Source organism: Buteo buteo, chromosome 5 (genome assembly GCF_964188355.1).
Source record: "Buteo buteo chromosome 5, bButBut1.hap1.1, whole genome shotgun sequence".
In the NCBI taxonomy this organism is placed as follows: Eukaryota; Metazoa; Chordata; class Aves; order Accipitriformes; family Accipitridae; genus Buteo; species Buteo buteo.
This window is the reverse complement of record NC_134175.1, coordinates 4080374-4106792: the sequence shown is the minus strand read 5'-3', so window position 1 is coordinate 4106792 and position 26419 is coordinate 4080374. Positions and strand designations below refer to the sequence as shown.

General features: G+C 49.4%; 1 protein-coding gene across 1 annotated transcript in view; it reads left to right on the top strand.

Annotated features, from left to right (window-relative positions):
- The window catches only part of LOC142030861 (tyrosine-protein phosphatase non-receptor type 11-like), a 56483-nt gene that overhangs the window by 13781 nt on the left and 16283 nt on the right, over positions 1–26419 (top strand). The window contains exon 2 of the mRNA XM_075027282.1: positions 20318–20440. Coding sequence (XP_074883383.1) covers positions 20318–20440 — 123 coding nt within the window. The remainder of the gene's footprint in view (positions 1–20317; positions 20441–26419) is intronic.

The following is a 26419-nucleotide window of genomic DNA, read 5'->3' as shown; positions in this document are numbered from 1 at the left end:
AGCAAAAGTTGGTTGTTTCTGAACGCTGGAATCTCACCAAATCCGCTGGAAAACTACGGCAGGAACATTGCTTATTTGGGATGCCATTTGGTGGCTGCTGTAGAGGACGGCATATGTTCAGGACGGTGACATTGTCATGGATGTTACAATGCTGGTGTGAGAAAGTACGGATGACAGGTTCTGGCTGAACAGATGTCTTACAGCAGTTAACCTAGAAAACATTGAAGCTCTGCCTCTAGTCTGGACACCCCAGCGGAGCGTGCAGAGGAGGTATTGATCGGAGCGAAGTAAGGGAAGGTGGGAGTGCTGCTGTTGCTCTGCCACTGACCCCTTGCATGTCCTGGGGCAAAACATTTCATCCGTAGCACCTCGCTGCCCCAGCTGCAGCGTTCTGAAGCCTCCATGGGATGCATTATTGAGGGCTGTTCCCACCAGCTGTATCGGGCACCCCGGGAGCAAATGGGGAAGCTTGACACCACTGGAGGGCTGCCTGGATCTTCTCCATTAGCAGGAATTACGCCCCTGAGTTGCTCTGAGTCTCCCTCCAGGGTTGTCAGCTTTTCCTATTCACTTGGAAGTGAGCATCCTTCTGGAGCGTAAGAGCTACTCTTCTTCCTTTAGCAGGATGAGAAGCCCGGCTCTTGTTCTAGGAGCTGCTTGGATAGAAAACAAACCCTCAAAGTGGACCAAACTCTGGGCTCTCCACCTCCCACTCCCCTTCTTCAGGACCAGCTCAGCCCTGCGGGGGCTGTCCCCAATCCTGCCTGGCATTTCTGAGCTCGCTGCAGCGAAACGGGGCTTCCAGAGCGCTCGGCTTTGCTCTGCGGTCGAGACTGTTGCTGATCTCTAATCTCCTCTGCGCCTCAGCTGCTCCGTTGGCACATTAAAGGCTAGCCGCAAAGCAACCATAATTGTGCTAAGTGTCTGTGGGATAATGGACTAAATACTCAGGATTGCAGAGGCAGCCGCATTCCCGGCTATTTAATACCTTGATTGATGTATATTTAGTTGTTTGCCAGCCCACCGGAGGACAGCCTTCTGAGCTCTTGTTGCTCCTGCTCTAGGAAGCTGGTGACGCAAGGATGTTAAAGAACTAGGCAGGAGCGAGCTATTTGGCCAGGCGTGCGGTTGCAGGGCTGTAACCATCCCAAGTTTGCTAGGACTGGGTGTTGTGGTCTTCCTCCCTAGCTTGCTGAGCCAAGAGAGGGAGATGGGTGACGGGTTTGGGCTCTGTTTGGAAGAGCGGAGTTGTCCTCTGTCACCGCAGCCGTTTGGCTTCTTGCAGGACTGAGAACGCAAGTTCTTTCTGCCCAGGGGTAGCCTGAGGAAAGGTCTGTGTGCCCGAAAGCTTGTCCGCATTTTCCAGTTATGTCACCCGATCTCGTAAAAGATGTTCTCTCTCCCTCTCCACGTTAAAGCCCAGACGTGGCCGTGTTGAGGTCGCTGGGCTGTCGACCTTCAGGCACCTGCGTTGAGGGGCTGAGATGAGTGTCCCTGTCTAGTCAGGGGAGAGAACTGGGTTCCGTTCTGCATCACCCTCAGGATGTGACTCTTTCTCTCCATGCCTGAATAAGGGGACCGGACTCTAACTTGGGTGCCTTACAGCTATGTGGTCTACGTGCTGCTGTCAACTGTCCAAAAAAAAAAAGTGAGCTCAGAAGGGCTGTGCAGAAACGCTTCTGCTTGAGGTACAGTTGTCTTTGGGGCCCAGCGGTACGTGCCGCTTCACATGGAGAGCAGGGCAATATGTTTCCCCAAAGAGCTCGCAGAGCAGAGAGATAAGGTGCACGAGTGAAGGGTTACGGACCCTGCTTTGGAGGGCAAAGGAGCCGAGTCGGAGCCAAACGAAGGGACTGCTTTTTTAAGCTGAAATGAGGAAACCCAGAAAGCAAGCAGGGACGCAAAGGTGTTTCGGGGCATCCGAGTATCTTGCAGGTTCCTCCCGAAGAAGCGTGGCAGTCCTCCCCGCGACGGGAGCAGAGCCCGGGTCCGTGAGCCGGTGCTCTCCCGTCCCAGAGAGAGTTTCGGCAGAGTCGCTCAGCCCTGAAGGTCTGGAGCGGAACCCTCTCTTGCTGCTTTGCACGGAGGAGGAAGATTTCGTAGGAAGTGCTGTTGAGCTGCAGGAGCTCCATGGAGTGTAACTTTGCCCGTTAGCCATTCGTGTTTCTTTCTCTTTCTGTAGCTTTGGCTGCCCATAAGCTGACAGACAGATGTCGTCACGTCCCATGTGTGCGTGGTGGTTACCCTCCCCAGTCCCCTTCTCAACACTCAATTCACAGCTGCTGGCTTTGTACCGATAAGAGAACGAGATGACTTCCTTTTCTTCTCTCCACCCCTACTCCCTTCCAGAATAAGCTGGGCTGTTTTGGGGTAAATAACTAGCTGTCACTTCTTCGCTTGAAACTTTCCAGGCTCCACCACCTTGGCCAACCCTCCTGAAGGATGCTGGAGGCTGGAACGTCCCTATCGGGCAGCAAACTGCCTTCCACATCCTAGAGCAAGCTCTCCCCACCTCCCATATCCTACGAATCTTACTGCGTTTTGAGCTGCCCTGTGGTTTCTGTGGACTAACGAATCTCTCTGCGTACTCTGCCGGGTCAGGAGCTTTGACCAGTTATGGTGAGGTAGGATATCTGTTCTGTGTACATCTAGCTTCTATTTTTAACAAAGCTGGTATTTCTGAGTGGGAACAGAGCAAAGGGGAGAAGGCAGAAAGATCATCTGTGTAGTTTAGATTGCACGGTAAGGTTCCACTTGCGTTATAGGAAGATGTGAGCTAGCAGCAGTCAGAGAGCACGTACGAAGGTGTGGGTGCTATTAGGGTGGGAATAGTGATTAATGGTGCTTGTTAGCCACAGACTAGCGAATTCTCTGCAGAAGTGCAAAATTCTCCGGTGGAAACTACCCTTCAGGTGCCTCTGCAGCACACGAGTGATGATAACTTTCTCCTTGTGCTGGCTTCAGCACTGGGAAACGGTGTGTTAGCAGTTTCGTTTATATGATTACTATGATTACTGTTAATATGATTACCGAAGAGGCTTTTGGTGCTGACTGCAGCCTGGGAGAGGTTATCCCTGCTGCGAGCAGTATGTTATTTTGTGATGTTATTAGATTTTTATCTTGTATTGCCTTGTTAGCAAGGCTATGTTAATAGTTACTCGCTTATCTCTTCATTTGCCTCGCCGTGTCTCTAGCCGAGCACATTTCACGTGCTGATAACTAGCTTGCCCGTATGGGAGCGTGGTAATTTCAAGGTGCTGGACACCTCTGGTTGAACGTTGTAGCTACTTACAAACCGCGTGAAATGACATTTAGTCAGAAGGGCAGTTTGTAAAGTAGTGAAGGTTATAGGGGGTACGAACTGCAAAAGCAGCTGTATGTGCGAAGGGTGTGCTGGAGCAGGGAAGGGAGCGCGAAACGATCCCTTTGCCAGGCTGGGAGGCACAGCAGGCAAGTGCATGTGTGAAGAAACCAATCCCGCCTGCTGGAATCGCAGGGAACGGATCCAGGGCAGGAACTGGGTTGCGTCTGAAGCCGTGTTTGCGGTTGTTAAATGCAATGGGATCGTTGTGCGAGCGGCTGTGGCTCTTTGCCATGGAGTGTAATGTGGAGCGTGCCTTGGGTTTTCCTTCCTTCCTTCCTCCCTTCCTTCCTCCCTTCCACGGGCGGACCGAGGGTGTGGGCTGCTCTGCGGCACTCTGCAGGGATTCAGATGATGAAAGTTGCTTCGGCGTGTTGGTAGTTTACATTCCCTCGTATCTCAAGGGTATCCCGAGGCTTTTGCGCTAACCTCGTTTCAATGCCGTTCTCTCACGTCTTGCAAAGTGACTGCTTTCTCCCTTTCTGGTCTCTTCTTCGGGTGTGTTCTGCTTCGCTGGATGATAGCAGAGCAGCTAAACAAATACTTTTCGGCTCCAGGAGGAAGCCTGTCAGTCAGACAACAGCTGGGCTAGTTTCGGTGCTGGCTGGTGATATGTATTTTTAATGCCCCAACTGTCTGGCAGGTGGGCCTGCAATTTAATTTTAACTTGCTTTATGAGAACAAAAACATTTGTAATATACAGGCCAGTAAACTTCCATGAATGGAGGGAGTTCAAAAGAGATTTCTCCTACTCTTAGACCTTTTGAGACTAGTAGTCAAGGCCTTCTCTGGCCGAGGTTAAAGTGTAGCTTCGTGTTTATGGTGGTCCAAACAGTGCAATACCCTTTAAGTAGAAAAGGCTGATTCAAATATAAGTTCGATTCAGAGAATTAAATTGGAAAATTTGAAAACTGCAGCTGAAAATAACAACCTCGCACGCCTTTGGGGCCGATGTGTTCAGAACAGCTTGAGGGACTTAGCTACACCTTTTTTTAATTAAGAGAACATGGGTGTAAATCCTCTGGGCAACTTGGAAGAGCCCCAGCTGCCAGTTTCCTGCTAGCGCAGGTGAGTATAACTGGGTGTTGAAATGCACGCTGGCCTGATAAAACTAGGTCTGCCTCTCCCATTCTGTGGAAACTGAGAATTGTCAGGCAAAAATTGTCTTTTTTCTTTTTTTTTTTTTTTTTCCCCCAGCAGTTTCGGTCTTGTGCTGTGCTTCCTGTCCTCTGCCTCAGTGTAGGATGTGCTAAAGCCATGTGCTAAACTAGCAGTTGCCTTCTTGCCCCCCCACAACATTTTGGCTGAGGTTTGGCTATACCTGCTGGATCAGGGGGGGTCCCAAAACCTGGGGCTTCCTTGGGTAAAGACCTTGGGACCACAGGCAGGGGCATGCCTGGAAGCGGAGCGCTTTGTTGAGGAACCAGCATGCTGAATGTTAATGTTATTTCTGGAGTGAGCAAATATTTGGAATTTGAATGGGGAAATTCACACCGTGCGTAGCCTGTAAGGGATTTTTTTTTTTTTTTACGCTTGTTTTGAAAACAAACCCAAACTGTCTCAGCGAGAGCCTCTGCCCTTGGGGTATTAGGTCCTGAACTCACAGCAAGATCGGTGGGGATTGTACTTGTACCAGCTGGGTACTGGGCGAGAACAGATTTTGCTCCTGAAAGCGCTTGTTGGACAATGCGGTTGCTCCTAGAACTGCGTAGGCAGCGCGGAGGCTGGGATAGCTGTGGGTAAGTCACTCGGGTAGCGTTACCGAGTTTTTCTCCTCCTGCAGCCTGGAGCAGCCTTCTGCTGAGCTACCAAGTGACTTTAGTTCTTGGCTGGAGACGTCTGGAAAGGGCCCTGGTGTCTGAAGTCCTCCGTTCCCTGTGGGAATACTCACCGTTTCCCAGGGTGGCAGCTGATGCCTCTTCCAGCCTCTCGTGGTCTTTTCTTCGTTGGTTCTTCTCTGTGGATGACAAAGAGAGGTGCCAATCTCTGGTCCTCCCTCCCCAGCTACTTCACACCTGGATTTTACCAGCTGGAAATTTTAGTGATAGGCTGAGAGCCAAATCCTTCGCTGGTATGAATGATTCAAAGGGAGAGGGGACAGGTTTAGGATTTGTCCTTTATCCAAGACCATCCTCTGAGGAAAGGCGGACAGATGGCTTACCCTGCAGTCTCTGCCCCAAGCCTTTACTACGCTAGTCATAGAATTCGACTTAAAGTTTACATAGCAGCCTTCTGCCCAAATCATGTGGGTATCCCATAACTGACACCCATTTTTGGCAGCAAAGAGGGGCTGTGTTTGTGTGCATAGTTCATTTCCTGAGCAGCCAAACCCGCTTTGGAGGCGGCCACGTGCTTAAATCAAATGTATGATGAGTGGAAATACTATGTCTAATTTCAGTGCTCGAGAATGGGAGACTTCACTGACAGATTTACATGTAGAAGATAAGTGTGAACATGCCGGGCTTGCTGTATGCCAAGATGCTGAGATGCTTTGCTGGGTTATGAATTTTGCATAGCCCTTTTGGGAGAGCACAGGGGATATGGTTTAATGCCATACTGCACTGTGGTGGTAGGGCAGTCCGTTCTGACCTAACACCATCAGGTAAAATAGGGGCTTGTTTTCCTCCTACTCTCCCTTTGGAGTCAAACCTCCATGGGATACTCCCGTGCTGCTTTCCGATATCTGGCTTCAGGTGCAACTGAAGAGACCGTGCTACTCGGGGCAAGAGGAAAACTTTACAAGATGCAACATCCTCCGCCTCTGAACACAAACAGGGGAAACTATGGAGATGCAGAAGCGAGGGCTGAAAACCCGCATCTCGCAGAGCATGTTCAGACTTCACTTTCTGCAAAAAAAACTACCTTGAGGGTTGGTGGCCCATGTTAGGAGGGCTCTGCTATGCCCAGAGAAACTGAGCATAGGGGAAACCTTTTCACAAGGTGTGCTTTTCTCTTGGCTACTGCCTAGAACTAGCTGGGTCTACAGTAGTATCTTTAAGATTTGACAGGAGTTCGTCTGCAAATGGCCCATCTTCTTCATCTGTTACAGCTCATATGCCAATGTTTCTACAGTCTCCTTTCTGATGTGACTCCATCCTCAGAGTGCTCTGACATGGGTCTGTTGATAACACGTGTAAATCGGTGGGAACGGGCCCTTGTGGGATAGATAACTGTGTGATGCTCTAAAGAACTCACTCTTGCATCCAAGCAAGAGTGTGTAACATCTTATTTTGGAAGTGAAAATGTAAGTTTGCACTTGTGATGGGAGGCCAAGCTCTCCAACAATTCCTCCTTCTTTCCTGCCTTCAGTTCTTAGTTTGAAGCATCTCATCCTGTGGCTAGAGAGGACCAGCTGGAGCCCCAAGTTTGACAGTGTCCTTCCGTGGCTATAGTTAGCCATGCTGCCTATGGTAGCCATGAGGCACTGTGGGTGCAAGAATACCCAAGCATAGAGGCAAACAGGCACGCTCCGTTTTGCCTTGATCCACAGCAATGGTATGATCAGTTAGATTTTTCTCTGATGTATGGTAAATGTACCACCGCTGTCTCCTAATGCTCGCTCTGCACCATTTGGATAGACTCTGCTGGCTGCACAAGTTGGCCAAAGAGAAACCCAGAGCTGCTGCTTCTGCAGCTGCAGCCAGTATTAGGATGTTGTTGCAGGAAGCCTTTTTAGCAAGGGGAAAGCTTGAGCAATATAGGTGCTCGAGTTTTTACAAGCTGTTGCTCTAAGGACCAGAGCTGCTAGCCCAAGTGCTTGCAAAACGATGGACCGCGAGTGATGGCGGACCTTCGAAACGACACAGGCGTCATCCCTCGCGTTTCTCGCGCGCGTCCACGAGCCCCTCGTCTAGCGCAGCCTCCCGGAGGGCTGCGGGAGCCGGCCCTTCGCGGGGGGGCGAAATGACAGGTCCCGCAGCACGGGCAGCGGCTGCTGGCTGAGATGAGGTGAGGAGGAGACGGCAATACAGCAGGCGGGCGCCAGTCCCTTTCACATCCTTTATGTGCGCCCATGCGAGCGTGAAACACAACTCGGCTTCGCGCTGCAGGTCGCACGCTCATGCTCCGGTGCCTTACTCTTTGCTCTCGCCCCGCGGAGCACGCTGTCCTTTTTGCCTGCAGATGATGTTATTTTTGCGTCCCGGATCTTAATTTTGTCCGTGGCTTCCTTTTCCTTGTCACTGCAGAGCCTTTATCTGGGGAGCGCAAGACGTGATGGTGAAAGAGGTTTTTTCCCCTATCGGCGGCGTGGGATGGGCTGTGAGGAAATCCCTACGATAGGCAGAGCCTTCAAACGCTCTGGCTTAACGTGAGCGCAGGCGGAGGGAGGTCAGGCTCCCTGCAGCCGTTTCAGCTTGGATATAGCCTAGACTAACCTCAACTGCTGGACGGATCACCGAGACAAGGAGCTGTGAAATCAGCATCTCCCGTGAGCCGTCCACCCCTTTTAGACCTCCCTCCATCTTTCCTGAAAGCCAGGCTGAGCTGTGTCCCTAAAACTGGAGCTGAAAGATCCAGATAGAAATGCCATTGAAACAGGCGTGTGACTACACGAGTGGCAGAAACGGGGCGGTTTGTGTGCCAAAGGCTCTTGCTGAAATCATGGTAGTTTTCCTGCGAGTAGCTGAGCGTGGCTGCAGAAGAGATGTGCTGACGAGCTGCCGGTGTCCCTGTCCACGGCTGGGACAAAGATCCTCCGTGGAGCCACGAGAGTCTGTAGGAGGGTACTCGGCTGAGTTGGTTTGTGTCACAGCCTCCCGCCCGGCAAGGGGTTGTTCGGGTCAAAAGTAAAAATATGAACGTGGCGGTCTGCTGTCTGTTTTACCCTATAGCGAGGCTGTCGTGCTGGGTATCTAATGAGAAGGGTAAGAACACAACTTTTTGTCTGTAAAGTTCACCCCGGCTTCCTTAACACAGAGAGTGAAAATCATGTGCGGTGCGCTGCGAATAGAAGTATTTTCCACAAAGGGAAGGTCTGCATTTGCAGTTTCTGGCTTTTCTTCTGGAAATTGCTATTTTTGAGCTGATGACCTGATTAATAGCCTTGGGTTTCCCCAGAGAGATCACAGGTAACCATGTGATTGCATTTTGACTCTTCGCATCTTAGATCACAGCCTTTTTAGAGAAGTGAACCTGTACTCACAGACTTTTCTTTTCCCCCAGTGCTCGTGCTGTCTCCTGCCTAGAGCCACTTTCACGGAGTGGGCAGTCAGCGATGGAGACAGGGCTGAGCGAGCCTGCAAGCTTTTGAGTCCTTTTCAGGTTCTTTGAACCGTGTATTGCCCTTCCAAGGCTGGTCAGCCTTAATGAAAATTAGGCTTGGAGGCTGCGTTTAATAAGAGCGTGAAGTCCCAGTCCCAGTCCTGGTCTCACTGGGTAAACTTCAGCCAGCCGTGCTACTGCTGGTCTCTCCCACGCTCTTCTTCCCAGACTTCACCTTGTGAGATCCTGTTGCGGGGACGGCTTTTTGAGAGCTTTCTGCAGTATCTGTCACGGTGGGGCTTTGCTCCTGATCGTGGCTGTGCTATAAAGGGAGTTAAGATGTAGAAAAGGAATACCTTAACACGCTTGGATTAAGGGTTTCCGTGCCTGCGCTTGTCACTACAGGCTTCGAACCTGACAGCAGCTCAGGGAAGGACTTGGCTACACCTTGATCGGTCCAGACCGTGTCCCGGCTAGATGGGAGCCAAGTTAGCGAAGGGGACTGCACGCAGCTGGAGCGATGCTGTCTCGCATGGTGTAGTTGCTACATCTCCGTGGTTAAGTGACCAGTCACCGGCTCGAGAGATGAAGGAGGGCATACTGCAGGCTGTGCGCTTTGGTTTGTATTAGTAAGATATGAGAAAAGAGTGGGGTCCGTTTCTGAAGAGGAAAGAGCATCAGTCAAAACGCTAATTTTAGCAGTTTCACATTAAAGCAGAGAAGCAGAGTGAACCCTTGCAGGCTTTGCAAAGCAGAGAATCTGGGACCGCAGAGAGATGCCAGGTCCTCTGGATGATGTGTGCATCCATCCCAGGCAGAGGTACTGATGCGTAGCCTTAACTGGCCGCTATTTACGCGACAGGAGTTTTTCGTGGTGTTTGTCCTTGGAATGATTTCTCTCTGTTCTGATGTCAGCCAGATTGAACAAGCTCTCTGGTTTCTTAGGCCAAATCATTGCTTTAGACACCTAACCAACTTGAAACCCTTCGCTAAGAGACTGTGACAGAGCATGAACGTGTTGCTGCTTTTAGGAGGTGGGGGAGACGGGGTGGATGGCTCAGAAGGTGAATGAATGGGACAGCGCGTGAAAAGAGGAAGATGTGCCAATGGCAAGCATGGACTAGAATAATTTAGATAAAGGGACTGAATCATAGGGAGTAGATGAGTGCAGAATCTTGCATGTGTCAGGGAGATAGGACAGATGTGAATTTATATTAATTAACAATTAATGCCAGCTGAGGCTCCAGAGCCAGTAAATGGAAACTGTCTGCACCAGCTCCCTGCCAGGAGGGTGTTGCCTGCTCCTATTTCTGTAAGGCCTGCAGGAAAGAGCTCCTGGAGTGCTCTTACTGCTCTCTCTGGGTTTTGTATGTGTGCTCTCCTCTTCGTGTTTCAGCAAAAGCCGCCCCCTTCCCCAGGACGACAGCGGTGGGTCTGTCCAGCCACCTTCCGCCAGGTCTCCAGGGGCAGGACTGAAAGTGGAATTAAAGGACAAAGTCATAAAACTGGTCTTACCCACGTAGTCGTCGGAGGCCACTGCTAATCCCTAGCTAAACCCAGTTTCTTTGAAACCGCCCTGCCCCGCGCACTGACTTGCAAGTGACATTTGTGGAAAAGCTCTTCCAAAGAGCTGCATATGAAACCGTTTCTGACTGTAGTATTCGAGTTTCAAACCAGAACGTGGGTGGTGAATTAAAACCCCTCTTTGAATTTGACATAGAGGAGCGTTAGGTACGCTGCTGCTCTGCAGTTCAAAGCAGCTCTGCTTTGCCTTTCGTGAAGGTCATTGTCTAATGGGCAGAGACGTAGGCTGAAGTTTCCATCGCCGCAGCCGAGGCTGTTTCGCACCCGCTCTGTGCAAGCACCAGTAGCATCTCCTGCAGAAGATGGGCTGGGGACCGTCTCAGGAAGGACCGGCCCAGAGACTGCTGAATGAAATGGAAAAGTTGCCCTCTGACGCGCTAGCCGGCTTGAAAAGCTGCCGAGAAGGGAACGTGGCTTCTATATCTAACCCGCCGAGGGGTTGTGAGCCGTTCCGACAGCGCGGTTCCAGCGGTGCAGCAAGGCAAGAAGACTGAGCAGCGCTGGTCATCCTTCACGGCAGTGTTGGTAGCTGTCGAAAACAGCACCAGGGGCTTCACTGGGGCTTGCCAGTGGGCTAGCAGCCTGGGCTCTGGTATGTAGGACCAGGGCGCCCAGTTTTGTGTCTCTGGCTCTCCTGCTGCTTTGCTGGGCAGAAGTGAGAGTGTCTCTGAGCTGAGCCTGGCAAAAGAGTTCTGCAGGACCCGGCCATGCGGAATGGGCACAGCTAGGCTAATCGGCACCCCAAAGCTGGCTGTGCCCACTCCTGTCAATGTCACTGAGCCTATGCTGGACTATTTTGCCTCGTCTCTTGGCTCCAGCGTAGTGCTCTGCGTTGTTCTGGTTGTGTTTTCTCCGGGGAAGTCCTTCTGTGCACACGCGTTCACTGACCATATGCCTTGAAATTGAAGAAGGGGGGGGGCGAAACACCGAGCAAAACCCCGTTTCTTTTCACAGGGTGTCAGTGGAAACCTGGCCTTTCTGCAGGAGGTGGGGCTGGCGGTTGGAAATGTTCGTGCCCCCTCAGCCTCGGCTGGCCGCTGCACGCAAAGGGGGTTGCTGGCACCTGCTCTTTTTTTGTGGTATCTAAACCCAGTGGGGCACATCAGCTGGTTAAAAGAGAAGCCTACAAAACCCTGTGAATAGTTACAGTTTGCCTGCAAAAACTACCGATCTGCCCCCTCCTGAAAGGAGAGCTTGACTTCTGCTTTGCAGCAAAGAAGGGTCTCTGGCCTCTTCCAGCCCAGCGCACCTTTTCATCCTTGATGTTTAATATTGCTCTTTTCAGCAGTTCAGCCGTAGGGGTGGGGGAAACTGGTTACTCCTGTCAAAAGCAGGGTTTTCTCCTGCTTACCTGCTCTTGTGTGGTTACTCTGAGAGCCTGCGTTACTTTTATTGAAGGGTTTGTCAAGAACCAGGGGACGGCAACGATATCCCGTGAAGTACGGGTTGTGCCGCACGAGCCAAGCTTCTGCGCCTCTCTGTCCCAGATTTGTCACTGGAGTCTTTATCTGGGTGTCAAAACCTGTTGGCAAAGGGGGATGGAGCAGCTAGAAATGACTTTGCCCTGCCTGTGTGAGTGATCGGGGGTGGGGGGGGCTGCGGAAAGGCTGGAGGCACCATCCTCTCTCTGAGACAATTTGAGAATGGGTAAAAACTGTGAATCCGCTTGTTGGGAGCAATCCTGCCAACCTCTGTTGGGGGTCAGGGTCTCAGCAACCAGTCCATCTGCTTGTGCTGTTCCTTATCTTGAAGGGTTGGAGTAAACAGGACTGCTTGTGGAACAGGAGGGACTTTCTGCATGAACACCTCGTTTGCTTTGAGTTGGCTGGTTGTGCTAGTGGCGAGGACTTGGGTTGTGCAAAAGTTGGGCTCTTTAAATGAGCCAAAGGATGTTAGACATCTAGATTCTACTGGAATTTGGTGAAAATAAGATGTGTACCTTCTCGGAGAAAGTAGTTAACCATTCTCACCGGAGTGTGAGATCCATTAGGAAAACGCTCTGTAAAATACATCGGGAAGGAAGCAAGCCGGTTTCTATGGAAGTGACTGTCGCACCCCAGAGAACGCAACGCAGACTTCTGTACCTGCTATGGAAATGGGTATGCTGATTTAGAAATGTAGTGAGGATTTTGTTTGTTTGTTTTAAAATTGTTCACAAAAGTCTTGGGGGATATTAGATGATGTGCACTGGCACGGTTAGCTGTCATGATGCTAATTGCTTTAGGAAAATGAAAATATTTACCTGTATGTAGAATTGAATAGATTTGCAGGGTATATTTATTTAATACACTCCCTTGAGGCTATGCTTGGTATAATGAGTCTTCTGATGGGATTTGAATTGAACCAGACTAGAACCAACAAAGGAGGCTGTTGCAGCTCTGTCAGGTTTGAGAAATGCTTTATATGCAGCCATGCCTGTGTAGAACGGCTTTCAATGAAGATGTGAATGCTAATAATTCAGTATGGAAACATGCTGAAACAAACAGCAGCCTTGCTGTATAGTAAATGCACAGTTTGCTAAATGAAGCCTTAACGTCACAGGACAAGTATGACCTCTCTCCTCAACTAACGTGGAATTGCTTATTTCCATATTTTTAGGAAAGTCTATCCTCTTTTTTTTTTCAATTTTTTTTTTCCCCTCCTTCCCCCAGAAGGTCTGGGAAATGCCATGCTATGCAAGCACCTTGCTGTGGATTTTCGCTGCTGGCCGATGTTTTAGCCTCTTGCTTTAGGGACATCCCGCAGGTGGGTCTGTGTCAGTACCACCACGTGCTGCACTTTTGCTGGACCCGCTGCAAAGCGGAGCACCTTTCCGGGAGTCTCCGCTCCTATCAAGCAAGTATCACAACATCTCTGTTTTGGGCAGAGGAAACTTCCAGCTCTGGTGGATCCAGAGAAAAGCTTGGACGAGGTGACCCTGAGTGTCTTCTGAGGAGAACGCAGCTGTGCTTTTACTGCCTGTTTTGTATGTCAAACCCTACGCTCCAAATCTAACTGCTTTTTTCAATGCTTGACGTTAGCAATACTGACGCTCTGGATGCGTGCTGTTTTGCGTGGGGTCCGGAGTGGTTTCTAGAAGGTCTGCTCTTCCTTTTGCAGCCTGGAGGGGGTTATAAACCAAAAAGCCGCTGGCAGCATGCGGTCCGCTGACAATTTCTCATAGTACAGTCTTCCTTGTTCAGCTTAACCTCAGGTGGTCTGTGAAGGAACACCCTGCTCACACGAGCAAGTTTCCACCGCCCTTCAGAAAGCTGCGGTGCTGTAGCTCTTCCTACCCTGAATTGTATCTGCAGAAAGCCCCAAACGTGCAAGTGAGGAATGCCTTTGTCATTCCTCGTGGAAACCAGTGAGCGTGACGGATGCTGGTCTCTTCAGCAGGCAGAATTCCTCTGACAAATGGGTCTAAATAATCCCTGTTAGCTCTGGGTCTCCTACAGTAACCTGGTTGGCCAAGTTGCCAGGCAGCTGAGGGGCCAAAGTGGCTTTTCCGAGTGCGTGGGCACGATATTCCCCAAGCTGTAGAGAGCAAACCATGCCGTGCAGGGTCTGAGTCCCAGTCTAAGCAAATCTCCCTCCAAAAAAAAGAGCTGCTTCTCTGTTCTCTAAGCCAGGATCCCGATTCATGGGTGTTCCTCCTCCATACCTGAGGTCTCTTGCAGGAATAGGACAGCAGCGTTCACTCGGCCCCAAAGTTTGCACCTACTAGTCCCATTCTAAGGATTAATGACCTTACAGAGAGTTAATTGCTTCTGTGACTGCCTCAGCCTCACTTCTGCCTCAATTACATGGCGAGAGCTCGGTTGGTATGGATCCTTTGCAGTTCAGCACCGAAAGGAGCGTCTCTGTTGCGTGCAAACACAGCAAACTGATGGATCTTTATATTCTCTTTAAATGGATAGTAAGTGGCTGGATCCTTTAAGCAGCTCTGAAGACTTCTTCCTATTTGCTGAATAGGAAACTTAAGCCTTGCAAAGTGCTGCGTCGCCCCAAGTTACGCCTGCTCTCACAAGTCAGCCTCCTCTTTTTCTTTTCTTTTTTTTTTTTTTTTCTGCTGGAAGAAGCTTCAGCTGTTTATTTGCTTGGCTGCCTCCAAGGGCAGGGTCCGCATCCTGCCCTTCCTTCACTGCGGTGGGAACGGGGGGACTCTGGCTGGGGAACCGGGGGTTCCGTCTGCCCCGGATCGACAGCATCTGCTGTGAACGTTGACCCTTGCTCCCGGCTAGCGTCAAGAGGCTGTAGCACAGCAGAAGGGAAATGTGGTGGCGGTTGGTCCCCTCCTCCCCCTTTTCCAGTTTCTTGAACCACCTCCGCTTGGTTGGGTTGGAGTTTGTGTTGAACCAAACGCCGCTAAACCACACACGAAGCGCGTAGGCGTTGTCTCTTGAGCCACGTTTGCTTTGATCCTCTCCAAGCCTAACAAAAAGAAGTTTTTACCATTACAAATGCTCCAAATTCTCTTGCCGACGTTGGGCTAAATTTGCCTTCAAACCCAGGCGCTGGTGGGGCTGCAATAGATCTGCACCTGGGGCCGGCTTCTCTGGGGATGCCCCAAAATAAGCGCAGTGAAACCCCGGGCACGTGTTGTTCCCAAGCCCTGTGGCAATTGCTTTCAAGTCTTCAGTGGCGACTCTGGCTTTCATGTGTGCAGTATTTTGGGGTAGATATCCTGTGGCTGCTGGTCTATGAGTCTCAGCAGCCAGCGTGTTCACTTGGCAGCTTTCTTTTCTGTGCAAGAAGCACGTTGTACCTTCTTCGAGCTGTGTCAGAAAAGGGAAAAAGAAAAGGTGGTGAGCTGGAATAACTTGCTCCTATCCCCTTTGGGACCTCACTTAGGAACTTTGTTGTTTACTTATAGGGTAAAGGATCTTAGGCACCAGCACAGCTCCGTAAGTATGTGAGCCAGGAGCCATATCCCTCTGGGGTAATCTCAGACGGTCATTTTCAAGAGTGCGTCTGCTGGTGAATCGGGGTGCTGGCACCCCGATTCCCCGATGCCACATCCAGTGGCGTCTGAATCATTTCAGAAGTATCATTTCAGGTATGGTGCTTTTTATCCGTGGGATGTTTGCTGGAGCTGTTTAGAACACTGGGATTCCCAACTAGGCTTTTAAAAATGCCTTGGTTTAGAGATTTCTGAGGGTGTAACGGTGTTGCTCAACTACTTGTTCTATTTTGTCCCAAGACAGGGGCACAAGGATGCATTCCAGCAGAAGAAAGCATTCCTGCTCATGTTAGGGAGGAAATGAGTAATACTGTATGGAAACGACGACTCTTTAGTAATTAAAGAGACATTTTTTGATAATTTTTAACATGGAGAAAGGCCACAAACGGGGCCGTGCCACGGCGTGCACAAGGCTTTCGTGGTGCTGGGAGCCGTTCAGCCGCAGGGGTGCGAGAGCTGGCGAAGAGCGGCTGTAGCGTGGGGAGATAAAACCCGGAGCTGGTGTTTTGAGGGGCTCCCCGCAAGGAAAGCGGTGTTGGGGACACGCCACCTCCGTGACTGCCACCCCCAAGGCACCCTCGGTTGTGCCTGGTTTCTCACGACGTGTTTTCTGGTGGCTTTTCTGGTGGCTGACGGACTTTTCTGCTTCTGAACGTGCCGCGCTCCGGTGTACCGAACCCTACACGTGCCGGGGGTCCCTCCTCGGCAGCCCAAGCACTATCTTTCAGTTAGTCTGTGTCGGGGACTTAGTACTGCACACAAGTCTCTCCGTTTTCTCTCTGTTTATTTTAATAAATTTCTTTGTGTAGCTTCGGTTCCTGAAAGGCACTTGCAGGTGCCTTTTTCATTTAGGTTTGATTTTGAGATGGATTGAACGATGGAAAGGAAATGCATTTCTTAGCAGGAAAGCAGTATTGCCTGAAGTAGACTCTGTATATTTACTTGTAGAGGTAGAGATGAAAAGTTGTTAGATCCCCAGTCTTATTTAAAGCAATTCTTTAGGGGTGACTCAGTTCTGCAAAAAGCGCTAACAATTGAGCGGTTGCCTGAATGACCTACTGTACAATAATATTTGTCATTTGCTGACATTGGCACAATGGCGTGATATTAATAATGAGCTTTTTTTTCCCTCTATGCTGGGGATCCAGTTTGGATCCTCTTTATTTGCTTGCTTTCTCAGAATATTGCAGATCTTCCTATAAACAATCCGTGAGTCCAAAAGGTCTGATTCGAAGCCCAGGGTTCACGTGCAAGTGAGTGGTCCTTGCTCCTCCGACACCCAGCTAGAGCTTGCAGGCTGTGGGACTGTCAAAGGCTGTTTGCAGGTTTTAGTATTGCCGTTTAGTGAGAGATGTGTGGGTTGGTGCTTTCTTCTTGTCTGCTCTGTTGCGGGTTGGTTTTGCTTACCAACAAATGTACTCCAGCAAAAACCATAATGAAAAACAGCTCTAAAGTTGTTTTCTGCAAGTACAGCTTGCTCCAGGTCTAGGAGAAAAACAAGCTGGATTGGTAAAAGCACCTTTGGTGATGCAGTGGCCGTGGCACCCGCAGGACGAAGGAGCAGAGAGCTTTAGAGCAGACAGGCTCTTGGTGTACACTGAGAAGGATGGGGCAATCTTCACAAACCAAAGAGCCTGAAGTTCAGTTTTGTCTGGTTTTGCTATTGTTTTTTTAATTCCCCTGTTTACAGGAACGGGGCGTGAGCTGGGACCTGGAAATAGGTGTGCCAGAATACCCTGCGAGTGGGAGAGCCATTTGCTGCATGTAGGGGTTGAGGATGTGTGCTGCAACAAACCTCCTGGTTTTTGCAAATTCCTGCATAGTTCAGGCAGAAAAGCCTCTGGGGAGCAAGTGCTCGATTTCAGGACTGGAATTCCCAAATGGAGATGATCTCAAATTTGAAAATACTTCTTTCAGGCCTGGAGTGTCTTCCCTGGCTCAAGAAGCCCTCCGAAGATGAGCTGTGCAAGGAGGTTTTCTTTGTTCTGAAAATCCATGGGAGAGGTGCCTATACTTGCGGAGGGATTTTTCCCCTTTTATTCTTTCTTCTTTTCTTTTTTTTTTTTTTTTTTTTTTTTTTTGCTGCTGAAACTTGAAATTGCCTTTCCTCCCTCTTCTGTTTGTGAAGGCTGCGAAGGTTTTCTCCTCAGCTCATTGTTTGTGCTTCTCGCAAGCTAAATCACAAGCTGTCTGTGTATGCGTGTATGAATTGGTTCCTGTCCAAGCAGTGGGAGTCATTAAGGGAAAGGGCATTTAGCATTTAGGTTTCTGTTTAGTGACACAAAGACAACATCAAAGTTGACAGAGCCCCAAATTTGCCCCCGATATACTCCTTCCCTGTCTCTGATGCAAATAGATTTTTGTGGCTGTGGTGGAAAAGAGGATTACGATCCTCCCTTCCCAAGCGCTCATCCTTCCACTTGGAGGGAGGTTGGACATAAGGTCCTTTTGTTCACGTTACCTTCTTGTTTGTGGGAGCCCAGTGCCTCGGATGCTGGAAGATTTACAGCCCCAGCACCTCTGCTTTCTTCCCGACACTGCCAACCTACGCAACGTGGTCCGTTCTCAGCATTGCACAGCTGAGGCACAGCACCCCAGGACAAGAAGTATTTAGATGGGAGCCTCGAGCGATAAGGGGATGAGGGGAGGTGTGGGGGGGTGCGTAGCTTCTGTTTTCAGGGTGGTTTTTGAGGGTTGTGCACCCCTGGGCGGACACTGCTGTCACACTGACCGGGATATTCGCAGAACCGGTGTGTGCTCGCGGCTATGGGTACGTGCCTACAAGAGCTCTCATCCCGCTGTTTTACCAGAGATAATTCCTTAGGTTTTTTCCCCACTATGTTCTGGCTAGTAATATTGTGCTGGTTTTATTGCCATTAGGCACTCAGTGGAAACATGATGTGTGGCCTTTGGCAGCTTTGCGTTTTCCCTGAGCTCCATTAAGCTCCATTAGGGGCTTTCGTTCCGATGCCAGTAGCGGTTTTGTGGCACAGTTAAGTGCTGGCCCTACAGGCAGTGGATTTATGCAAGGGTGTCACTCCTGTGATGTCAGGAATATAAGGCTTGGAAACGCTGGGATTCCTGTTTACCATCTGTTTCCATGGCCCTTCCCTAATAGACCTCTCCTCCTCCAGAATTCAAGGATCTTTAATCAAAACTGTTTGGCTTGTGGTGGGAGGGAGGAAATCCCAAATTGTGGAGGAGATGGTGACATTTCTTGACCTTTTCTGTGTGTATCTCGGAGACAAACACACTCTAACGAGTGTGCGTGTGCTTATGTTTGTAGGTTGAGTCTTTGGGTGTATTTCCTAACACAGGCACTCGGCGAGACGCTAGGTTACGCATTTCTCCGCAGCAATCGAGATAAACTTGCAGACCCTTTGGGGGGACAGTGTGTTCGCTAATCTGATCCGCAGACAGCTGTCTACAAGAAACTAGCTTACTAAATGTTTCCAGATACGCTCCTCTTGAGAACCCACATTTCACTTGGCTTGGAAAACTTCAGTGTTGCGGTTTTTGGTTCAGAGCGGTGCCGCAGACCTGTCCGCCTATGCAGGAACTCTTACAACATCAGCCTTTACTCTGAAGGGAGTTTTGAGTGTGCAGCCTGTTCTCTTGTAGCTGGCGCTGCCCAGACACGCTCGATAAGCTAGCTTTGTTATCATACAGTGGTACTTGTGGCTCATCTTCTCCTCTTTGCTCACGAAAAATATTACAGCAGTCCCATGCAGAAATATCTGCTGGAGCATGAGCTAAAACTGAGCAATACTTTCAGAATCGAGTGACTCGCAGTTTGGGGTGCTCTTTGGGTGACTTGTGAGATTACTCAAAAGAGCCTGGCATTTAGAAAGTGGATTTCCAGTGGCTTCTGAAAAATTGAGCGATAAAACTGGTGCCACGTGGGAAATCATCGGTCTAGTATGCATATTTAGTACACATTAAAGCCTGGGGAAACACCAGTTCTTGCAAATCCATCAAGAAAAGTTGGTCAAGGCTGATAGCATCAGAAGTGAGGTAAGTAGGTGGTTTGGTGACACTTAAAATACAAAGATTACATTAAAGTAGCGCACAATATGACGAAACATTTTTCCCCTTAGGGTGAGCTGTCTCTCTTTCCCTCTTCTACTATGTCCTGTTACACATGTGCACCAACTGCACTGTTTTTTCCTTGCCAGCAGCGTGCAAAGCAGCTTTTTCCTTCGCTGCTGCCTCCCTGGCTATGTACTGGTCCCAGCACTGGACACAGCAGTTGTGCGGTTGGGGACGTTTGCTTTTGCACCCTTGGGAAAGGTGGCTGTGGCACCACAGTTTGAGCTGTGACTAACTAGAGTTAAAAAGCAGCTGCTTCATCTTAAGTTGAAGAGTCCAAGCTGGCCTTAGCTGAGGCCGGAGCAGACTTGTTATCTTCCGTGGACTGGGCAAAGAGGGAGATCGTGGAACACGCACTCGCCGTTGTGTTTGCACCAGGGTGTAAGAAATCCTCGCACGGCGTAAGGGCTCATCGCTGCCGCAGCGTATTGCAGACCAGAGCGTGCCTTTCCTTCCCGGACAGAGTCTCAAAGGAAAGCCTTTCCTCTCTCCAGCTCTGAGCATCCCCTCTTCGTAACAAACCTGAAATGGGAGAGACCGAAGGCCTGAGGCTTGTGTTCTTGCTGGGGAGAACAAGAGGTTTAGTGCCCTTGATATTGGAGTTTTTTCTGGGTTTTGTGTCAGGAGGCGTGCTGGGAAACCCTTAAAGAAATGCCTTAAGTGCCCTTAGGGATGCAGGTCTTGTCTTGGTCCCAGTTCATTTGCCAGCAACACGACAACTGGTAGGTGCTGGGTGGGAAGCAGCCGGCCAGGATCAGACCTGGAGCCAGAAAAGTCAAAAAAACTATTTTCTCAGGCAGTGGTTTCCTCCAGAGAGGGAATCTCCTGTCTGTGCTGCAGAAAGCATGTGGGGCTCTTGCTTTTGCCTGATCCGAGGAAGAGGGGGACAAAGCCCTTTGGGAAAGGGACCTCTCTTGATGGATGTCCGAGAAGACTTTCTCCACGGTAACATCTGAATGGAAGGGGTTTCTGTTTCTGCGATGTGGTGGGGAGGAAAGGGGGTGAGCTGCTACACGGGATCGGGGCTCTGCCTGCCTCGCAGGTAGGAAGACAGGGTCTGCCCCTCGGGCAGCAGGGAAGGCAGTCGGGGCAGGCTCAGATTAATTATTGTTTCACGTGTCGCATTTTGCACTTTGCAGGTGGTTTCATCCCAACATCAGCGGAATTGAGGCAGAGAAGCTGCTCCTCACCAGGGGTGTCCATGGCAGCTTTCTGGCTCGACCCAGTAAGAGCAACCCAGGAGATTTCACTCTCTCCGTCAGGTAAGCAGACGGCAGCGGAGGAGGAGGAGGAGACGACGAAGGGGCTGTCTCGAACTCCTCCAGCACACCCTGCTCCGATTAATGGATGTGCAAGGGGAGAGGTGCTCTGTGGTACCTCTCTGTGGGTACCACTTGAAGGAAAAGGGTCGCTGAACTCTCCCCATCGCTGCAGAGGCTGTGCTAAAAGCCACACAGTATTTTGCCCTCGGTTTGTTCATCCCTGGGGGTCGTATGTGCCCCTGTCCTGCCAGGGTCGGCTCTGTGCTTGCGTGTGCTTCCAGCACCGTTGTTGCCAGAGGAGGGAAGATAACAAGCCCACTTATTTTCTGCAGAGAGTATGCTCGCTCCCAGCAGGAATGGATTATCTCACTCCAATTTCAAAGGAACTTAACGTAGCTGCCTTTGAGAGAGGCTTGTTTTCCGTGTCTCTAAGGGATCCCTGTAGCACCTCCATAAGAGACTAAGCTTGCTGACCAGCCTGACAGTGGCTGTGTTCCCAGGCAGTATCATGCGCATCACCTTTAAAATCCTCTTGTGTTCTTTGGGACCAAGGCAATTGCAGAAAGGAACGCTGCCGTTTTGCCGGTGGTCTTTGTGAATGTAGCCCCTTACGATGCGGTGGAGCAGATGCACTGGGTAGAACTCTCTGAAGGTGAATTACAGCGAAGAGGCAAAGAGTAACATTAACCCAACGAGTCCCTGAGATAAAAGAAGCAGGTTGTGGGTTCAAGGCATGAACCTTCCGTGAGCGCTATCCAGCTGATGCCTCGCAGGGAAATAGCTCAGCAAAGGTTTCTCCAGGCACTTGCAACACAGACCTCTTTTTTGTGGTGGCTTCTGTTTAATTTAAACCCCCTCATTTTGTTTAGGAAACTCCAGTGAGTTTCTAAATCCTTTGACCAATGTTGTGTTTAGAGAAACTCTGTGCAAAGGACAGAATGGACAGAGCGTTTCCACCTGGCAGGGCAATGATATCTAAGAGAATGTGAGCAACAGCAGCACAGTTGGAGCCTCGGTCCCTCCCCGTGCACTTCTCCCCCCACAGCCTGGGTCTGCGGGGGCTGATGGCAGCTCAGAGCAGCACGGCAATGCCAAACCGCTCCGCCGAGACTTTATCCTCTCCTTGTTGCCTTTAACGGCTCAGATGAAACTTTTTTCTCGGCCTTATTTCTTCCCTCCTTGCAATTGTCACCAGGCTCGAACCTGCGCTCCTTTCTGCCAAGCACAGTCATTCCTCAGCTTGGCAAAAGGGAGACTTCGTAGCTGCCTTATTTATTTTTTTTTTTATTATTTTTTTTTTTTTTGAATGCTTCCTTTTGTGCTGGGGAATATATCCCAGCGGTCCGACCCTTTGCCTCTCAGATGGCTCCGACCGCCCGCAACTTCTCACGCTATGGAGCAACACATCGGAAGGGAAAAAGTCCGGCTTTTCCCATGCGTTGGCTGGGTGGGGAGTGTTTGGATCTGACTTCACTAGCTCCCCAGTAATCTTGCAATCAGAAGTGGCTGCGAGTTAATGAGAGAGGCAGGAAGTGCTTCTAATTAGAATGGAAAATAAACTCAGTCACAGAGAGCTGCCTTGAGCAAGCTATGACGGCAAGGGAATACGTGTAAAACGGGGGGGTTATCTTCATGTGAGCTTAGTGTCTCTTCTCATGTAATTTTGTGAGTCAGGGTGTTGTCTGATTGTAAAGCGAAGCACTGACAGCACCTGCTTAGCCAGGCAGCGTGCAAGCAGATGCAGGTTGTGGCTGTGCAACAGAGTCCTGATGCGGAAAGATACCCAGCTAGCAGTATAATTACCCTGAAATAGCAGGGTAAATGGCTTTGCCGGGAGAGCCAGTTCCCACACCTGCATTACAGCACTCACCCCTCGTGCTGTGGAGTCAGTCCACAGGTTTGCGTGGTTTTCTTCCCTCGGCTCTGTCCCTGTGCCTCAGCCGAAGGCCACGTGTGTTTCTGCTGTTGTGGTTTGTTGCTTCCCACCTGTGCTGGTCCACTGCCTCCCCTCGTCCGGCTGTGGCACGTGTTGGAAGCGAGTGGATAAAAACTTGGCCTCCCGTGGAACAGCTACGGCTGCCTGTGGAGTCCCAGAGCAGTTGTATTATTGCTGTTATTTCTTTACCTCTTTCTGCTTTCTACTGCAGGGAGACCTTTGTGTTGCAGTAAATGTTTAATAAGAGTATTGTTTTGGCCATAAGATCCAGCCAATTAATGCTCTTAATGCATGAACGGTGCCCTGCAGTAACAAGATGCAAGTCAAGAGCAGAGCAATACAGCGTGCCTTAATATCATGGTATTGAACAATACCACCACAACCCACTGACAGACTATAACTCAGTGGAAAGTCTGACCAACTCTCACAGTTCTGAGTAAACCAAAGCTGTGACATATACCATGTTTCCAGGAAAGTACATTAAACGTGACACACAAGCTTAGAGGCAACGTGTTGAGCTATGAGGCATCAAGAACTGAAGACAAGGAAAGAATTCTTTTATTGACTACTTTTACCTGCAAGTCCTTGCTCCTTCCTGGCTCGTCCCATCTCTGTCCCATGACTTGAGGCGAGGGTTGTCCTGTAGTCTCAGGTGTGGAAAATTTGCTTGGACACGGTCACTGGTTAGATAGACTAGATTTGCTTATACTTCATCGAAGTGATATGCTCTTTTCCCACTCATGATGGCCCCAAAACATGTGCGTAAATGCTCTTGGGAATTAGAGGTGCAACACCTAATAGAGTACAGAATGAGTAGCTTTGTGTGCTGTGAAAGCTGAAAACTTGGGCAGCTGTCTGTCCCCTGTGTTCTTCCCCTTTCCCTGTTACGTTGCTCCATCTGTGTGTGTGTAATGTGTTATTATTCTCACCTAGAATTGTATCCTGCAAGAGCTTTTTTTTTTTTTTAAATCTCAGAACTGGACAGGTCTTTATATTTTTTTTCCTTTCTGAGAAATAGAAGGTTTTCAAAGGACACAATACAGATATCTTTGAAGAAGTACCTAAGAAAGAGGTGTCAGTAGGAGAAAGTACCTTTAGGAAAACAATCAAAACCTCTTCCTCCTTCTTTCAACCCCCTTTCAGCTTCTTCAAGGATTTTTGAAAGCCAGTGAGGGGAAATGCAGCTCCTTCTAATTCCAGAGAGGATGTGGGCTGAAAAGAAAACAGGCGATAGAGTTTTGGCTGACCAGACCACACACCAAGTGACCGTGTGCTGGTGCGTATCCAGATATGTGTCCCTGAAGAGAGGCTAGGAAATAACATTGCAGAAGTTATGAGAAGGTTTCCATGAAACTCTGTGGCTGCTTTCACTTTCTTTCTTTCTTTACCTCTGTGCGCTCTTTCAGCCTTTACCATTACAGCAAGAAGTCTTCGCAGGGCTTTTTTTTTTTTTCCAGCTCTAAAGGGAAAAAGGCAAGCCACATGGAGAGGCCACGATACAGTTAACGAACAGATGATGTTTGTCCTGGTCTTAATAGAAAAAAAACTTTTCAAAAAATCCTCAGCTCTGAGTCCAAACCTCTGGCAGTTTGTAATCCGCCAAACCTGGCTCCTTTCATCAGCCCTTCCTTTTCCGAAACACGCTTCTTCTCGGGACATCTCTGCAGATAAGTTCAAGAGCTTGTTCCACACCGAGGATCAGACACACCTGCTATAGTCCAGTGCCGAGAGGGCTGTGTTTCTGAAAAGTCTTTGTGTGCCGGTGGTACGTCAGTACTAGATACTGAATTTGGATTTATTGGCTTATCTTATTCTTTGGGCACTCCAGCAAATATGTGGAGCGCATCGACGGGGAGGGAGGTGGGCTGGCAACTTCAGCTGAAGTGTAATGATGACAAAGATTCTGAATTCGTTCTGAATAAGGCTGTAGTAATATCTGCTGCGTCTCTATGTGAGCTGTCTTGTTTTGTCCCATGCAGTTGCTGCAACGCTGCTCTGTGCAGGTATTTCAGTGTGGCCTCAACACAGGCAATCGAATAGCTCTATATCAGTGCGTCACTTAACGTGGGTGATATTTCTCGTTGCAGGGTTTGGCTCCTGCAGGTGTTTGCTAAAGGTAATGACAGCACTCCAAAGCTTTATGCTTTCTTTAGAGTGGCTCACAAAACCTGCACTGAATGGGACTGTTTGGAGGAATAGCTCAGCTTCGGAGCCTGGAAGGGGCTCTGAACTGGAGCCGGCCTCGCAGGAGAGCTGTGGAAGCTGCTCTGGATGGTGGGAGCAGAGCCTGCTATTAGGGGATTTTTGGAGGATGCAAGTAGAGTTCATTTGCATGTCGCAGTTCTGATGAGTGGCTCTTAAAAAAGCTTCCTTGCCTTTCTTGTATGCTGTGTCACCTCTCATTTCCTAGAAGGACCTGGTACTGGGTTTGCTTTTGATATTGAGTCTTCCAACTTTTAATCGTGATTCTTAACAAAATAGATCTCCTTTTGAAAGTGAGGGCTCTTGGGGGAGAACTGCGGGAGGCCACAGAGGAAATGCCCCATGTTTCCAGCCTTCAGTGCTTGCCTGGATCTGCCAGAGCGTGTTTTCAGAAGACCAAGTATTTAGAATCGCTTCTGAAGAAAGTGAACAGCTTCTTAAAGATTTGGCCGGGTCTGGGTAAATAGCTTGAACAAAAGGAAAAGGCATGTTGAAAGTTTGCCTAAGTGGTGCTTGGCCTGTGGCCACAACAGTAATGGAAATGCCAAGACAGTTAAGAACCATCCGTCAGAGACCTCGTTAGTTTGGTAACTGGGTCACGTTTTATGGGAATGGATCTTACCCTCGTTCATGAGATACAGTACAAAGTGCTTCTGGGTAACAAACTCTTGTCAGGGCTACGGTCTCCCATAGTGGTTTCCTGATTAACACTTACATTGAGCATTATTCCTGTATGTAACTGGACTTTTTTTTTTTTTGTACACAAAACATGTACAAATACACTCTGGCTACAGGTTAAGACGTGCAATCAAGAAGGATTTTATGTCCTATAGAATAGGTACTCTGCGAAAAGGAGTAAATCAATACTGCAGGTGTGTTAAATTGGCTGAGTTGCTGCCTGCAGACAATGCAGTTGCAGCGCAGGAAGAAAGTTGGATCTGGAGAAGAACGGAAAGAAGCTTGAAAGAGGTGCTTTTCTAAACCAGTTGTCCTTGTGTCTCATCATAATAGCACCTACCAGCCCTATTAAGGCCCTGTAATCCAGGGCTACCTCTCACAAACATTCAGCGAGAGGTGGGCCTGATTCTGCTTCTTCCAATGTAGGGCAGCCAACTGAGGGAAGCAGTGTCTTCATGTTACGGCTGGGAAACAAATGATGGGCCCAGAGTCACCTTGAGAGCCTCTGAGAAGGTCCTGAACATCAGATCATCAAATCTTGGCTAAGTGCTTTTATCACGAGACCCTTCTTCCCTTAAGAAAGCATGTTCTCCTCTGACGACGATGTCTTTCTTTTGTCCTGGAGTGGCTTGAATTCGTTTGGAAGCAGATCGTTGGGTTAGAGATGGAATATTAACGGATGGCTACCTTCGGCTTACTTGTGCTCGTTTGCTGCTATTTACAAGTTTGGCAAGGCAGAGGAGTGTGTCGAAAGCCTCCTTTTGATGGCAGATGGTTGGCAAATGGTCTGTGCTTCGCATCTCTTCCCAGGGCAAAAGGCTGGATCTCTCTGGAGCGGGAAGCACCTTCAGGAATGCAAAAACATAAATGTCCTATAGGTAAACGGTGCCGACGTGCGAGTTCGCTGAGTAGTTGGATGTCCTTGGTCCCTGTGCGCTTTCTGGAGCTCCTAACACTTTAAGTGAGCAGTAGGGCTCAGGCAGCAGCTGAATTGCTTCTTCCTAGGAATTGGGCATGAAGAATTTGAAACCCACACCTAATCTCTAGAATGCACTTGGCTGTGTCTCTGAAATGGCATGCAAATGTCAGTTGGTTCTGTTGTGCTGTATTGGTGGATAGTGAGTTTTCTCTGAGAGCCCAAGCTCTCATTTAGTTGAAAGCAA